This window comes from Ambystoma mexicanum, chromosome 14 (genome assembly GCF_040938575.1).
Source record: "Ambystoma mexicanum isolate Mex_15411 chromosome 14, UKY_AmexF1_1, whole genome shotgun sequence".
NCBI lineage: Eukaryota > Metazoa > Chordata > Amphibia > Caudata > Ambystomatidae > Ambystoma > Ambystoma mexicanum.
The window spans coordinates 80,308,406-80,323,603 of record NC_090940.1 but is presented as its reverse complement, the minus strand read 5'-3'; the positions used below and the strand labels follow the sequence as shown (position 1 = coordinate 80,323,603).

The 15,198-nt window shown below is 48.6% G+C and overlaps 1 protein-coding gene across 2 annotated transcripts in view; it reads right to left on the bottom strand.

The window, feature by feature from the left end:
- The window catches only part of SPRED1 (sprouty related EVH1 domain containing 1), a 522,489-nt gene extending 507,975 nt beyond the window's left edge, over window positions 1-14,514 (bottom strand). The window contains exon 1 of one of the 2 annotated variants that reach the window (XM_069638551.1): window positions 13,977-14,514. Coding sequence is in view for 1 of the 2 variants with exons in the window: in XM_069638550.1 (XP_069494651.1) it covers window positions 13,977-14,008 (32 nt within the window). In the remaining variant the exon portion in view is untranslated. The remainder of the gene's footprint in view (window positions 1-13,976) is intronic. The other variant, XM_069638550.1, reaches the window with a different exon arrangement.
- Between the last annotated feature and the right edge of the window lie 684 nt (window positions 14,515-15,198).

The following is a 15,198-nucleotide window of genomic DNA, read 5'->3' as shown; positions in this document are numbered from 1 at the left end:
CCCGAAGTGTGAGCGCCTATGATATTCGTATTGTCCGATCAAGTCTCCAAACTCCAGGAAGGCGACGCCCTGGCTACCTGTTGTACATGGGATCTCACGTAAGATCCTGTCCCTGGACTACAAGTGCTGGTCTTCCAGGGCCCCCGGCTGTCTGAAGACACCGCTGTCCCTCGATCGTCCAGCACGTCCCTTGCGTAGGGGAGAGCTATACAAATTCAAACAGCCTCGCTTTAAGCTGGCAAGATTCGGGGGGTGAGAATGGAACTCCCTCCCACTCACAATAAGGACTATCAATGCGCTTTCAGGATTTAAAAAAAAGCTTTGGAACCCCCTCACTTTGGCTTCATCACTGGCTCACTTCTGACTTTCTCCTGCTTATATTCGGCTTCTTTCATGTTACTTGTTTCGTTTGTATTGCCTGTTTTTGTGCGCCCCGAGGCCCATGGGCATGTGCTGCCATACAAGAACTTAAATAAATAAATAAGTGCATGGTATTGAGCAAGTCAGGCGGTTTGGAAGTGGGCAGGGCATACTCTGGGTGTAGAAAAGGCTGATAGTGTGTGGGTTGGTACGTGAGAAAAGTCCATTAAGGGGTTATGCAGATTAAGCTGTATCACTCTAGAGGACAGAAGCAGAGCAAGAGCATCCATACCTGGTCCCCTACAGCCCTCGGTGTTCTGCCTAACGACGCCCCCATCAAGTGGAAACCAGGAATTATTAGATTCAGATTTCACCGAATGTGAAAATGTGCAAATTATAATGGGGTGCCAAATGAGTGCGCACTTTGCCGCATGGTCTGCTAAACTGCTGGTGGACGTCCTACTGAGTCAGTGTGTGGTGGTACGGCATCAAGGCTCGTTTGATGCAGTGAGTAGCACCTTATGGATTAGGGAGTTTTGGGGAAGGCTGCGGTTACCTTGTGGCCTTAGGTCGGCAACCTGTGGCTCGCCGGATGTTTTATACTGAGACTCCTATGAGCCCGTACCATTGACTCTGCTGCTTGAGACTGCCGGGAGGTGTAGTCCAAAACGTGGCGAGACAAAGGCTGGAGACACCATGCGGCAGGGAGTTTTGGACTCGTGGTATAATTCAGATGTGGCAGGGGAGCTGTGGCCAGCATACTGTCCTGTGATTGGTGGGACCTAGCCTCTCTGCAAAAGGGGTGGTCCCTGTCCAGTCTGCTATGCGTATGGGAGGTTTGGGGTTAAAGGTGAGGGTAGGGCCCCCTCCCCACTGTGGAGCAGGCTGGGACGGAAGTACTAGTGAACCAAGTGGTTAGCAAATTAGCAACGGCAATATTAATGTTATGTCGTATTGGGAATTGTGGGATTACAGGAGGAGGGGTTAGAAGAAGGTCATGGGGAACCCCCCCCCCCGCCCCCAACACATTGCACCAATTTGGATTAGTAACATACGTAGATTCATCAAAAAAGCAACTTACAAGTATCAAATCTAGTAGGTTAAGATTTTGTCAGCCCTCCTATTAAACGTGCATTGACTGAGGAACATTGTATGTTTTAGTCAATTTCTTTCATTTTCACGGTTCTCAGAAGCCGAAAAGCACAGGACTGGCCTAGAAATACAACCCTTCCGTCATGTGCGTGGTGAGCAAAACGTGCGCGCTCCTCTGTGAATGTGTACACGTCTGTGCGTACAGTACAGGCCGTTAGTGCAAGCAGCAGAGCTATTGTGTGTTTGCACCACCTCCCGCGCTTTACGCGGCCCAATGCATTGGGGGGGGGACATATGTACGCCCACCCTACTCATTGCCTGCCATTTCCATTGGGGCATCCAGGTCAGTCGCGTATCTGATTAAACCGCATTACACAGGACTAATGCCAACTCCCGGACGGCACAGAATGCGCGTACACGCATTGGGGGGCAGAAACCAGTTCAATGTGCCCTAAGGTTACATTTGTTTACATTAAGACGATGGCGGGGTACATGAATAGGGTGCCCTCGTCACTATTCCTATATAGCTAGCTATATGTTGGTTCGCATTGTTCTTCCGGTTGTTACCGCCTGGCCCTTGCTTTTTTGGTTTTAGCAATACCTTGCTCAAATGACCATATAAGTATGACATTAATATAAGTGCTGGCAAGTCCACGGACACACAAAAACAAAGCCCACTACCCACGTGTGTTAGGGAAACAGTGGTAGTGGCATAAACGTTGCCAGTCGGTGGTAGAAGGGACTTCAGTGTATAAAAAAGGAGAGGGTGTGATCAGGATGGACACGTATAGACGGTATTACCACAGTACTTAGCACATTTAGTAGCAAATAAATGTTTCAAATCCAACCAGTCTTGCCTTGCTTGGTTGTAGAAACTGGTGATTCGTGTAGGCAAAGCACCTAGAAGAGGCCACCGCTTCGACATAGCACTATCCCCGTATGCAATCCTTTTTGGGGTTTGGGGCGCCTGATCGAGCATGGAATACTGAGGCAGGTGCCCCTGTTGGAGGCTCGGTGATTGGAGGGGGGGGGACTTTACCCTAATAGTTCTTTGAACACAGATTGCTCCTGGGGGAGCATTGGTTCTGGACTCTGCATGAATCCGAGCCGCATACGTGTGTGAAGAGCACGGACTGATTTCCACCTGGCTGCTTTGACATTTTTACCCGGCGTGGGTTGTTGGGATCTGATAAAAGATTTTTAAAACCTCAGAAAGGGGAATACAAGAGTTACATAAGAAAACATGTTTTCCAAAGACAATGTTATAGTTGCCGCTTTAAGCAGCCTCTCAAAAGGAGTAAAGATTCAAAACAGAGAATGAATAAAAAGGACAGAACTAGAAGAAGTTAACAATAGCAGTGAATAAGCGATAACGCTTCAGGCCATAACAGGCTGATTAAAGGGCAAACAAGAAATGCTTATATTGGAAATTTTGCATTGATGCAAAGTGCAATTGTGCCCTCATCTTTCAATGCATTTTTGCTGCAGGGCAGTTTGCCCTGGGGATTAACGTGTTACATTTAAACCAACGAAAGCAGGCCATCGGGCAAAAATGTCTTGAAAAAAAATAGATTTCCACCGAGGCAACTTTACACCGTCCAAAAATACACTTGCGTTGGTACAACGTTTCGGCACTGAGGCCCCTGGATTCAAATGCCAATTTAAAGGTTGAGGTATGATGGCTGTGAAGCGGAAATGAGGGTTTGGCCAACAAGAGAGACGTCATCCATATGCGAGTCAGTCTAACAACAGGGTTTGGTCCTGTGTGCCAGAACTACATGTAAGGCAGACACCACTTGTGGAGTCCCTCTGGGATAGACATGTTCCCAACCATGCATGAATAAAAGAAGTCATCATATATATGCCTGGCTATTGTGACTGCAACACAACACATGAGGTCAACCCCGCCCCACTCTTGGCACGCGCGGTTTCAGTGGGAATAACAGACCAACAGGAAGAGAACCCATGTCCCATTTATGCGCATGCGCAATTAAGCAAAAGTCGATACGGACAAAACCATTCATAAAGAGTTATCAATACAGAATACATTCAACACATGCAAAAAAAGTTAATGTCTCATAGGTCAAAGTGAAATCAAAATAACACAAAAGTTCATTAAATACAATTAGGACAACAAATAAGGGGTGATTGCTAGTTGCCCCTGACAAAGCACCCTCCAAAAGCCAGCTATACTGTCAAATATTCATCCACATTCTCACTTCAATCATCCAACAGACACTATAAATACCTCAAACAAAGAATACAGCAATCATATTTAAAAACGACAGGTAAATTCATGTCCATCTGCGCCATCTTAATATATACTATGTGCCACTCTTGTACATTTGCGCAGTGTATGTGTTATATGAGCCTACATACATGCTAATAAAATATGGTACAAAAGATCACTTAATTTTTTTCCATGATAGTGGCGGCTGCCAACTCGAGTTTCGGCCAAGGACTGCAGCCGTTTCCAAAACGAGCCCAGTCTTCTTCAGGGCAAGGAGATTTGTTAAGTAGGGTGACATTGAGCGTTTTCACAATTTCATGCTATTTAAAAAGTTAACAAAAACTAGTCTTACAATGTGCGAACACCAGTAATAATCAGCAGTCAGAACAACCTAGTGCTATGGTTTTTGTAGGGGTCCTAGACCAATACAACTTATAAACAAATAGAAGGGAACATGGCGTAGGTGCAAGCCCTGATCGTTACAACTTCCAATCCCAGACCAGTGAAAGACACCACTTTAAAGAACATTCATCAAAGATTGCTGCCCAAGAACCAAATTGAACAAATCCTCTTCACCAGAGTGCCAAAAACTAAAAAGGGAAAGAAGAGGAAAGGACCATAATATCGACAAAGAAAAAGCCCACAATTAGCCAAACAAACACACACACACACACACGTGTCACTGGCCCACCCCTTATAAACCCTTTGCCACATGTTCGATCTAAACAGCTTGTTACCTTGCTAGGTAATTGGAGCTACATTCAGCAGCTGATTACTATTATCCCAGAGTTCAAAGGGATTGCTTGCTGCCATCCGCTATTTGCAATTCTATGGATCCAACAACATAGGACAAACATGCATATATATTTGTACTCTATGGAGACAAACAAATGTGCTGAAAGTTGCCCCCAAGGTCGGGAAAACTGTCCCTGCACTTACCTCATAGAGATAAAAGGGTCATCTCCATCCGCTCGCTCACCTGCTGGTTAGGGCTCTGTTGAGCACCGATCCCTCCTCCAAACATTTCAAAAGTCCAACAGTTCCAAGGAATATGTAAAGGACATGGGGTAGGTTACCCCCCCTGCTCTGCTGGTGTATAGCCATAACCCTTTGACTATCTACCACATTTTAGTAATATATGGTACAGCTACTTTCCTACTCTTTCTTTTGTCGGCGCAGTATCGGCCGACTCCCAATGTCGGTTACATTGGAGGTACACAAAGTTGAGAGCTCTAACACAGGCATCCAGGCTCCTATCTGGGTTAACAGATACTCAATGAAAGTTTGGTGGCCACATTGCTTACGTGCTCCCGTCCGGCTCGAGTCTGAGTAGTCAGATGCTCAGTGAGAGCTTGACTTACGTCCAGGTTATTGAGTGTTCAGTGAGAGCTAGGCAATCATTCTTTCTGCAGTACATGGCCAGTAACAAAGCGGCAATCTTGCCTAGTCAGCGTACTTCACGTACAGGGTATAACAAGAGGATGGAGCATTTTATTTGTTTTTTAGTTTGTTTCAAACCTTTAACAAACATCTTTCTATACAATTCATGTGTTCTTTCTTTAAATAAAAAAAAAAAATCAACGAAACAGAATACTGAATTGAATCAAGAAAAGAAAAAGAGTAAAAAAGATCCACATGACAGAAAAAACAAAAGCAAAATTCAACATAACCCTACTACACATTTGGCCAAGTTCCCCATCTGGTATCCCTGGCAATAAAATGCATTTGATCCCAGTCCACAATCCACTGTTCCCCCAACATCCTCATCCATTTTATGATCAGTTTAGCAATCCCATGTAGAGTATCGCCTCTCTGCTATTAAATCAAAGTTATTACCATCCATCCCATGGTCTAGCCCCCAATCAATATTCTCCTTCTTCCATAATTCCCTTAAGAAACGTAACCACTGCAAAGACCAAGGGCAGATGCTCACCCAGCAGAAATCTCCTCCACCATTCATCCCGGGATAAAGTCGGTGACTTAACAATACTGGGACCCAGAAACCGAGTACGGCAATCCATCAGGCCTTTACAAGCGGTTAGCAGATGATTTAATGACTGTTTGATGTGGTTATTTACAGTACCTACACGAAATTTCCAAATTACTCAGCTGTTTCAGAGTGGCTAATACGTCTCTTGTCGGGTATAGGTTTAAGCGCATTCTCGAAAAAATTCCCCTTGATCACTGGGCAAGGGAACCTTTCGAGATATCTAGGTATCTGCCTTAGAGATGAACATTCGAAGCATAATCTTTCATCAGAACCAGGTTGTGCCGCTTGGACTGAGTAAGTATCCAGTCCTGTCGGCTCAGCTTTAGAACCAGGTTGTTCCGCTTGGACTGAGTAAGTATCCAGTCCTGTCGGCTCAGCTTTAGAACCAGGTTGTTCCGCTTGGACTGAGTAAGTATCCAGTCCTGTCGGCTCAGCTTTAGAACCAGGTTGTTCCGCTTGGACTGAGTAAGTATCCAGTCCTGTCGGCTCAGCTTTAGAACCAGGTTGTTGCGCTTGGACTGAGTAAGTATCCAGTCCTGTCGGCTCAGCTTTAGAACCAGGTTGTTCCGCTTGGACTGAGTAAGTATCCAGTCCTGTCAGCTCAGCTTTAGAACCAGGTTGTTCCGCTTGGACTGAGTAAGTATCCAGTCCTGACGGCTCAGCTTTTTCTTTACTGAGACAGGGTTGGATATTTAGATTTGAACAGACGAATCCAGGTCCAGCAAAATGTTTGCACATCAAATGATTGTCTGCCACACTATTCCTCTTCATGCAATGTGTTCCTGTGCTAATATCATGACAGTGCAGACCTGTCAGGAAGACGCATGTCCCATAGTGTCATGATCATAGAAGCTGTACTTACTAGACGTTACCCGCGTTGTTAGTCACATTTTGCATTTTAGCTTTATGTGGGACCCCCTTTGTTATAGTGAGTAATCTTGAAATCCAGGCGGGGACCAGAGAAATGCCACTAGAGGCTGATCAAGCTGCCCAGTGTATTTCAGATCATGGTGCCAAAAATCGGCTTGATGTGAACCGTGGTTTTAAACATAAACCACATTTAGTCCATCTTCTTCTTATTGGAGCAGTGTAGCAAGGCAATAGCACTTTAGGCAAGTAGGGTTGCCCAGTGTATTTCGTCATCTAAACCCGAGCAATGATGGGTGTCTAGTCTATGATCCCGACCTGCTCAAACCTATATAGGCGGGCTAAGGTAGAGAAACCCAGAAGGTTTGCTTGGACATGATCGATAACAAGCCATTTTATGTCATGGGGTGATGCTTATGCTCTATATAGTGTGGCACTAAAGGGGCAGCCACGCTACCAGCCCCGATTCTGTTGCTGTGTTCGCCAATACATAAAGAGATCTTCCAGGTGGTCATGCCAACATAGTTGGCATGTAATGGCATAGATTCAATTTGTTTGTGTTGCACGTAGTGAATTTTCGCAGCTGCCATGTGTGAAATCAATTGTTTTTTTTCCCCCGTGAGGGATGGTGGCCTACAGCCATCCGGAGAGTTTGGCCATCTTCCGCTAATGTAGCTTGAAACAACTGAGAATCTCTAAGCCCAAATCGACAATGGACTAGTTTGTCTTTTAAATTAAAGCCAGGCTTTAGGGCAAAGAGTGGCATTTGGGACGTGCATCCAGTGGACAGCACTCTACGCCAATGTTTTCTGACCAAGTGTCAGATCTTGTTAGTGAACTGAGAGAAGGTGTTAGTGCAAACTATCCTATCCATCTTTTTTACTGACTCACGATGTGCCAGAAGTTTTTCAGGGTGCGTGTGTGTATGGCGTGCACTTTTAGATATTGTAGCTACACACACCCACCTCATGGAAAGGGAGTCATTCCCATGCATTACAGAAAAAGTGTGAATATGAATATATAAAAAAGTTTGGTTTGAAAAACCCAGGTAAAGGTACATTATGGTCCTATAAAGGCACCGTGTGATACTTATATATGGGTCGTGTGATTGTGTCACCAATACTCTTCGATTGAATTAGCAGATAATACCTTCAGTGAAACACACGCCTAAAGCCCCTCCTTCCATGCTGAGGAGATCCATACAGTCTCAAACTGTCAATCTTAAAAATAATGACGAAATACAGATACATGCTGCCTTTTTTTAATAGCAGTCTGTATTGAAAGCGCCTCAGTGTCCAAATTAAGGGAAAGTAAAATCCTGGGCCTGCTGGGCAGCCTTGTTTACTGCAGCCTTGGCATGGAAGACCTCACAACCAGGCTACTTACTATACGTGTTTCTTTAGACAATCAAATCCCAGTCACCACTGCAAGGTCGAAAACCGGTGCAAAATAGAATTGTGCAATGTGGCCCTCTTTAAGAGTTCTGAAAAAGCGAGCCCGGCAATTACAAACATCTAACAAATACACCGCTCAACCGGCTGAGGACAACAACCAGCAGCTCTCATCGCTGGAAACACCAGATTTGGTAAAAAACGAAGCGAAGGGGAATAAGGTTTTCCAGGGGGATATAACCGAATGTTTTAGAGCTGGATTCACTTGGCCCTCAAGGCAACGGATACAGACGAAACAACCACCATCTCATCCACAACCAATTTTGGCCTGATTCATGGAAGTGTTTTACAATGGCACAATCCCATAGGAAAACATTCCATGAATCAGGCCCTCTGTGTGACCCTCTATTCAATAAGGAGCATGTATATGCATGGGCGTATTGCCGTGCTACGCAGTATACATCATTCACTCCGGGGTGTGTAGTAATTGCGCATATGAGACACACAAGATTCATGGAATTATTTGGTGAAAAATGGCCTTGTGCGTGCCATTCTGCGCACAAATCCCTGCTCGACGAATGGGGATTTGCGGCAGACTGGTCCGCAAATCTCCGTTTTACAGGCAAATAATTCCATGAATCAGCGCCTTTAAATGCACAACTGAGCCATTTAACACACTGGTCTATTCGCGAGGGTGGTAGATAACGCAATCTGTATGCAGCAGTGTACAACATGGACAGGCATTTTACAATATAGACCAAGAGAAACGTGGCAGCAATGAATAAAATAATGCCACGTTTCTTTTTACATGCGACAATTTTGCGAATTGTGTATATCAACGTTTTCTCTTGCATATATTGCAAAACGATACCATCGTTGGCCTTTCGAGCCGATTTTCTGAATGAGCGAGGACCGTTGCCTCTGGATGCACCACTGGAGCTTGTCTGTGACTACTGCTAATTAATGCCCCCCCCCCTTAAATCGTGCTTTCTGAACTGGACGTGTGTGGGTTGGCTCTGCCTCCGGATGGAATGGGAGCGATTGCAGCTCAGATGGGGGCTTTTACAAATCCTGAGCCAGATATAGACAGGAGGGGGGTGGGCGTGCAGCCCCACCTCCCACTCGCGCATGACTCACCGCTGGAGTGCTTTCAGAGCTGCGCTGCAGCGCGGGCAGAAACACCCTTCACTTCCTTCATTTTCCAGGCCTAAAAGAGAGAGGTGTCTCCTTCCCCGGCCTGACCCAAAAAAAAAACAACATTTGTCTTTTTGCTTCCCATGGCCTGGGAGCGGCTGTGCCCAGTGTACTTCCTCTCGTCTATCTCTCGCCCCCTTTGATAAAAAAAAGAGGCTATTTTTGTGAATGCCTGCGTGCTGCGAGCGCAGAGCGCACACACACACACGGCACCGCGCACAGTGAATGGACACGGCAGGTATTTTATGAATGGAGGGAGGGGGTCACGTGACGCCCGCAGCCTCCCTGAGCTGCCACAGTATTTCCCACATGAACTGTGTCAACAAGGCGGCGGTGGCGGCTCCGGCTCCTCTGCACCGGCCCCGGGCCCTGCCGCCCCAGCCCGTCGCCGTCCCACCCCCACCACTAAGCCTCGCCGCCGCGGCCGCTCCTTCACTTTCCTTTCCCCATGAATGAAGGCTGGCCATGCAAATTGCTGCTATTCACAAAAAATAACATGGCGGCGGCCGCTGCTGCCTTTTCGGATGCGGTCTGTTTCCATTAGCGGGTGTGGATTTCCCGTGCATTGTGCTGGCGCGTGCCCCGCGCAGACCACGCTTGGAAGTGGGGGAGAGATTGAACCAATACATTATAAAAGAAGAAATGGGGTCCATTCAGCGAGTCTCGAAGCTGCTCCGAAAGAGAATGGTTCTACAAATACTAACACGCCTCTGCCACACATGTCAGATGTGTGCCACAGTGGGGGTTACACTCCTATTTCACATCTAGACACACTCTGTTCAGAAAGGGAGCCCGATAAGGGAAGAAAAGACACAGGGAAATAGGCATGTTTCAAGGAATCGGGTTTAACAGAAACGGTACAACGCAAAATGTAAAAAGCCAAGCGGCGCCTCCTATCTGCTTGCACTGAAGCTCGGCCGGCCACCGCCTTGCTAGAAGCAGCATTCACGCGGGTTTCGGGAGTCCATGAACGCGAAGCACACGATTTCACACCATTAAGCCAACATTGAGAGCCTGGGATGCAAGCGATCGACAGCAAACACGCGACTCTGCACATTTTATTAAAGCCCCCGACAAATAAACACTGCAACACCGATTTCCACCGTCCACATTTACCCGACACCCAGAGAAGGCATATCCACCTGAAATAAAATATCGAATACACAACACCCGATTGGCAGCAACTGACTCACGAGTGACCCTTCCTGGCACTAGGAGGCGGCTTGTACTTAACCACACGCTGGCCCTCATCATTAGGTTGGGGGCGGCATTAAAAATGGCACACCAACGCTTTGCGACACATGTACCTCATTAGAGCAACGACTTGCACACCAAACGCGAAGCCCATCCATCACACGGTGGTAAAAGAACATAACAAAAAAACATAGTTTGAATGAGTTTAAATCAACACAAAAAAGTGCCCCATCCCCCTCGTCTAAACACTGGAACAGATGCCCTGTGGGTGGTGGTGGGCGTTGGCAGTCATCCCTAGCATAAAGGAATCCAGATGCATTTTCAAACATCGGGAGCAGGGCCTACTCCGACCCCAGTCCTAGGCGTCTTTCCTGCATTCGGGTCTCACTCTTCGGCCAGGGATCATGTGCTCCGATACCCTCAACACGCAGATGAGCCATGATGGGGCAGGCGCATGGATGCCGAATACAGGAGGCGTCTCTGTTAGCTATGCAGGTGTGTGGGGCAAGGCACAGGGGATGGGTAGTTACGTTAGTTGAGAAAAAAATGTGAGTATTCTTGGGCACAACACCACATGGGCAGGATGGTGTGATTGGACCCACCACCAATACATATGTTTTAGGAGGTGCCCGGTTTGATATCCCAATAGTGGCATAGTTAGGCACCCACGACTTCCTGCTGATCACCTGCTTCCATCAATCCATAGCACAGGTTTATAGACTGGTGTCAGGGACCTTATGAATGGATGGACATTACCAATACCCCCTGTCTCGTACATGAGTAATATTACCAAGGCAGTATGTGAGATTCATTGCTGGACACCGAGGCCCGGTGCACGAGGGGGGAGGTTTGGCTTGATAGCCCTCCCCCCTTCCATGCCCTGTGTCAGGGATGCTTGGCTGAACAGCTGAGCCATAACGCGTGGCACATCTAAAAGTCTGGCTTCAGCAGTACATAGGTGGACGTTACATGCACTGAGCGGCTAACAGATGGGTGTTGGGGGGTTTCAGCATCTTACCCCAGTCCCAATGTATGGACATCTTTAATGGACGTGGCTGATGGATGCCGGGATAAACAGCTCAATGCATACAGTGGGTTGACAGAGCAGTGTCTCTTCCTTCTGCACCTTCACATGCATTCATAGCAGTATAAGTGTTGCTAGGCAGAAACCTACATCCCATGCATGCAGCATATTAACACAGCGTCAACTGTACCAAGGCTCACTCTGCCGAGGTTTTCCCCTCTCCATTGTGGGCCTCAAACTGGCCCCTCGAGCGCACCTACTTACACATACATGCTAAGCTCTGGCCTAGTTCTACTCCACATTTTTGATACATGGGGCACTAGGGAGAATACCACCAGGAATCCTTCATTATGCACAGGCGGTATCCAAGCCACAAAAACAACTCTATGGGTTGTACATGCCCAGCCCATGGAAGGTATCCTCTGGGAAGAAGCAATAGATAGAGGATTCTCTTTGGACCAGAGATGGCCAACACATCAAGGCTTTCTTCGTGGCTGGGGATAACCAACCCATAAAAGCTTACCCCTCACCCATATCAGCTCCCAATTGCACTCAAAATATCAGGCTCATTGATATTACTCTGCAGTGTGGATACCTAACCCATAAAGGCATTCCTTTGCAATGGTGCTACCAAACCTTCAAAGAAATCCATGTAGACTTGAGATACACAACCCATAAAGGCATCCTTCTGAGCTGCAAAAACCCATTACAATAAAGTAACCCTCTGGGCTGGAATGCTCCACTAATACTGGAACGGGGTGAGATAACCAGCCTGTGAAGGCATATCCCCAACAGATAAAAGCATCCCAAAAGAGATGGGGATAATCTGTCCCGCGAAACAGGAGATACCCAACCCGTAAAGCAATCTCAATGTGCTTGACATACCCACCCAATAAAGGTATCCTACCCGGCTAAAAATAAGTTACCCATAAATGTATCCCTATGTAGTGGAGGCACCCACACTCTAAAGGCTTCCCTCCCGGTTGGAGACACCCACACCATAGAGCTAAGCCTATGTGCTGGAGACACCCAAACCGTAAAGCTATCTCTATGTGGTGGACACCCAACCCCCAAAGGCATCCCCCCTAGGCTGGAGAGATACAACCCATAAAGACATCTCCCTAGGCTGGAGAGATACAACCCATAAAGGCATCTCCCTAGGCTGGAGAGATACAACCCATAAAGGCATCCCCCTAGGCTGGAGAGATACAACCCATAAAGGCATCCCCCTGGGCTGGAGAGATACAACCCATAAAGGCATCCCCCTGGGCTGGAGAGATACAACCCATAAAGGCATCCCCCTGGGCTGGAGAGATACAACCCATAAAGGCATCCCCCTGGGCTGAAGAGATACAACCCATAAAGGCATCTCCCTAGGCTGGAGAGATACAACCCATAAAGGCATCCCCCTGGGCTGGAGAGATACAACCCATAAAGGCATCCCCCTAGGCTGGAGAGATACAACCCATAAAGGCATCCCCCTGGGCTGGAGAGATACAACCCATAAAGGCATCCCCCTGGGCTGAAGAGATACAACCCATAAAGGCATCTCCCTAGGCTGGGGAGATACAACCCATTAAGGCATCCCCCTAGGCTGGAGAGATACAACCCATAAAGGCATCTCCCTAGGCTGGAGAGATACAACCCATAAAGGCATCTCCCTAGGCTGGAGAGATACAACCCATAAAGGCATCCCCCTGGGCTGGAGAGATACAACCCATAAAGGCATCCCCCTGGGCTGGAGAGATACAACCCATAAAGGCATCCCCGTGGGCTGGAGAGATACAACCCATAAAGGCATCTCCCTAGGCTGGAGAGATACAACCCATAAAGGCATCTCCCTAGGCTGGAGAGATACAACCCATTTAGGCCCCCCCCCTATGCTGGGGAGATACAACCCATAAAGGCACCCCCCTAGGCTGGAGACATCCAACCCATAAAGCCATCTCCCTAGGCTGGAGAGATATAACCCATAAAGGCATCTCCCTAGGCTGGGGAGATACAACCCATTAAGGCATCCCCCTAGGCTGGAGATACAACCCATATAGGCATCCCCCTAGGCTGGAGAGATACAACCCATAAAGGCATCTCCCTAGGCTGGGGAGATACAACCCATTAAGGCATCCCCCTAGGCTGGAGATACAACCCATATAGGCATCCCCCTAGGCTGGAGAGATACAACCCATAAAGGCACCCACCTAGGCTGGAGAGATACAACCCATAAAGGCATCCCTCTGGCCTGGAAACAACCAACCCGTAAAGGCATGCGCAGTCCTGGTGACATCCAACCCGTAAAGGCATGTCTTGGTGCTGGAGATGCTATCCATGCACACTGACCTAGGGGCTAAGGATACGCCCCCATCCCCACACCCCCTCAGTGCGGCTTGTAACCGCCCCATGTACACAATCCCATACACCGGAGATACACGCTTTCTTCTCGGCTGGGCATACCTCACAGTGCAGACCCGATATGAAAATACCACACACCGCTCCCTGATCCCCTCCCTCGGGTAGAAGGTTCGCCATGCATGCAACCGGTTGAACATGCCAGCCCCCGCCACCCACGGGTTAGTTGCCCACTACCACTCCACCCTCTACATGCTCCCCTCGCCCCGATCTGAATGTGACACTCACTCGTTGGTAGAAGCCGCCGTCTCCTCGCTCATTTTTCTCTCACCGGGATCCGGTCTGGGGCAGAGCGTGGGGGGCCCCACCCGCCCGAAAACCCATCGTGGGTCAAAAGAAAATGTAAAAAAAACACAGGAGCTCCCCTCTCCAGAGGGAAAGGCAATCCAAATCCAGAGCCAACACGGCGGCGACAGGGCCCCTCCTGCAGCCAGAGTCCTGCACTGTAAGGCGAGGAGAAGGGCCCCCCTGCACTCTAGAACGGGGAGGGATAGGGAGGCTGGGACCCCTCCTGCAGTCAGAGCCCTTCTCTCTAGGGGGCGGAGGAGGCGAGGCTCGGGCAGCAGCCGCCGCCTTCAGCACGGGGCGCCCAGCGCCGCATCTCCCCGGGCTCTGGGGAGCAGGCCAGGCGGGGGAAAGCACGGGAAGAGAGGGGTGTCCTGAAGGAGCGAGCCCTACGGAGCAGGGAGAGGCCCGAGCACCGAACAGCGTTCACTGAGTGAGCAGGGGGGCGGGGGAGGAGGGACAGAGGAGGGAGCCGGGCAGGCAGAGGGGGCGCGTCACCGCTCCAGAGAGGGAGGGAGGGAGCGAGAGGGCGGGGGAGGGGAAGAGGAAGGAAGGGACGAGGGCCCAAGGAAGGAAAGGCAGCAGATAGTGGGACGGGGTCAGAAAGGTAAGTGGAAGGGGCGAAGATTAAAGGGTGCAGGAAATACGGAGATCCGAAAAGAGGCAGGCACGGGGGATGAGTGCCAACGAAGAAAGGGAGAGAACAAGGGCAGAGCGACAGCAAAAAGAGGGCATGAAAAGGACAGCAGTGGGCGAGATAGAGCCCAGTATGAGAAGTAAAAGGTTCCGAGGATGCAGCATGGAAACAAGAGAGTGGCCAATGGCGGCACGGGGAGGAAGGGCCCTGCAGGGGGAACGAGAATAGAAGGCAGAGAGGGGGCATGATGTGGGCAACACGCGGTGGGGAGTATGGGTTCCACTGGAATATGTGTCGGGGGAGTATAGGTGCCCACTTTTGATTTTCACTGCAGGGGCAGAAAAGTCCTCCCGAATGTGAGCAACTGACAAGCAAGGGAATCGCTTGTTCCTCAGAGGGTGGAACCTTCCACCAAGATTTAAAAAATAAAAAACTGGTTAAAATGGTCAGTGTTCTGCCAAAAAACCTCCCGATTTTCGCTCTGTCACGCATTATGCGTGAAGCAAAGGCATACATTCCAACATTATC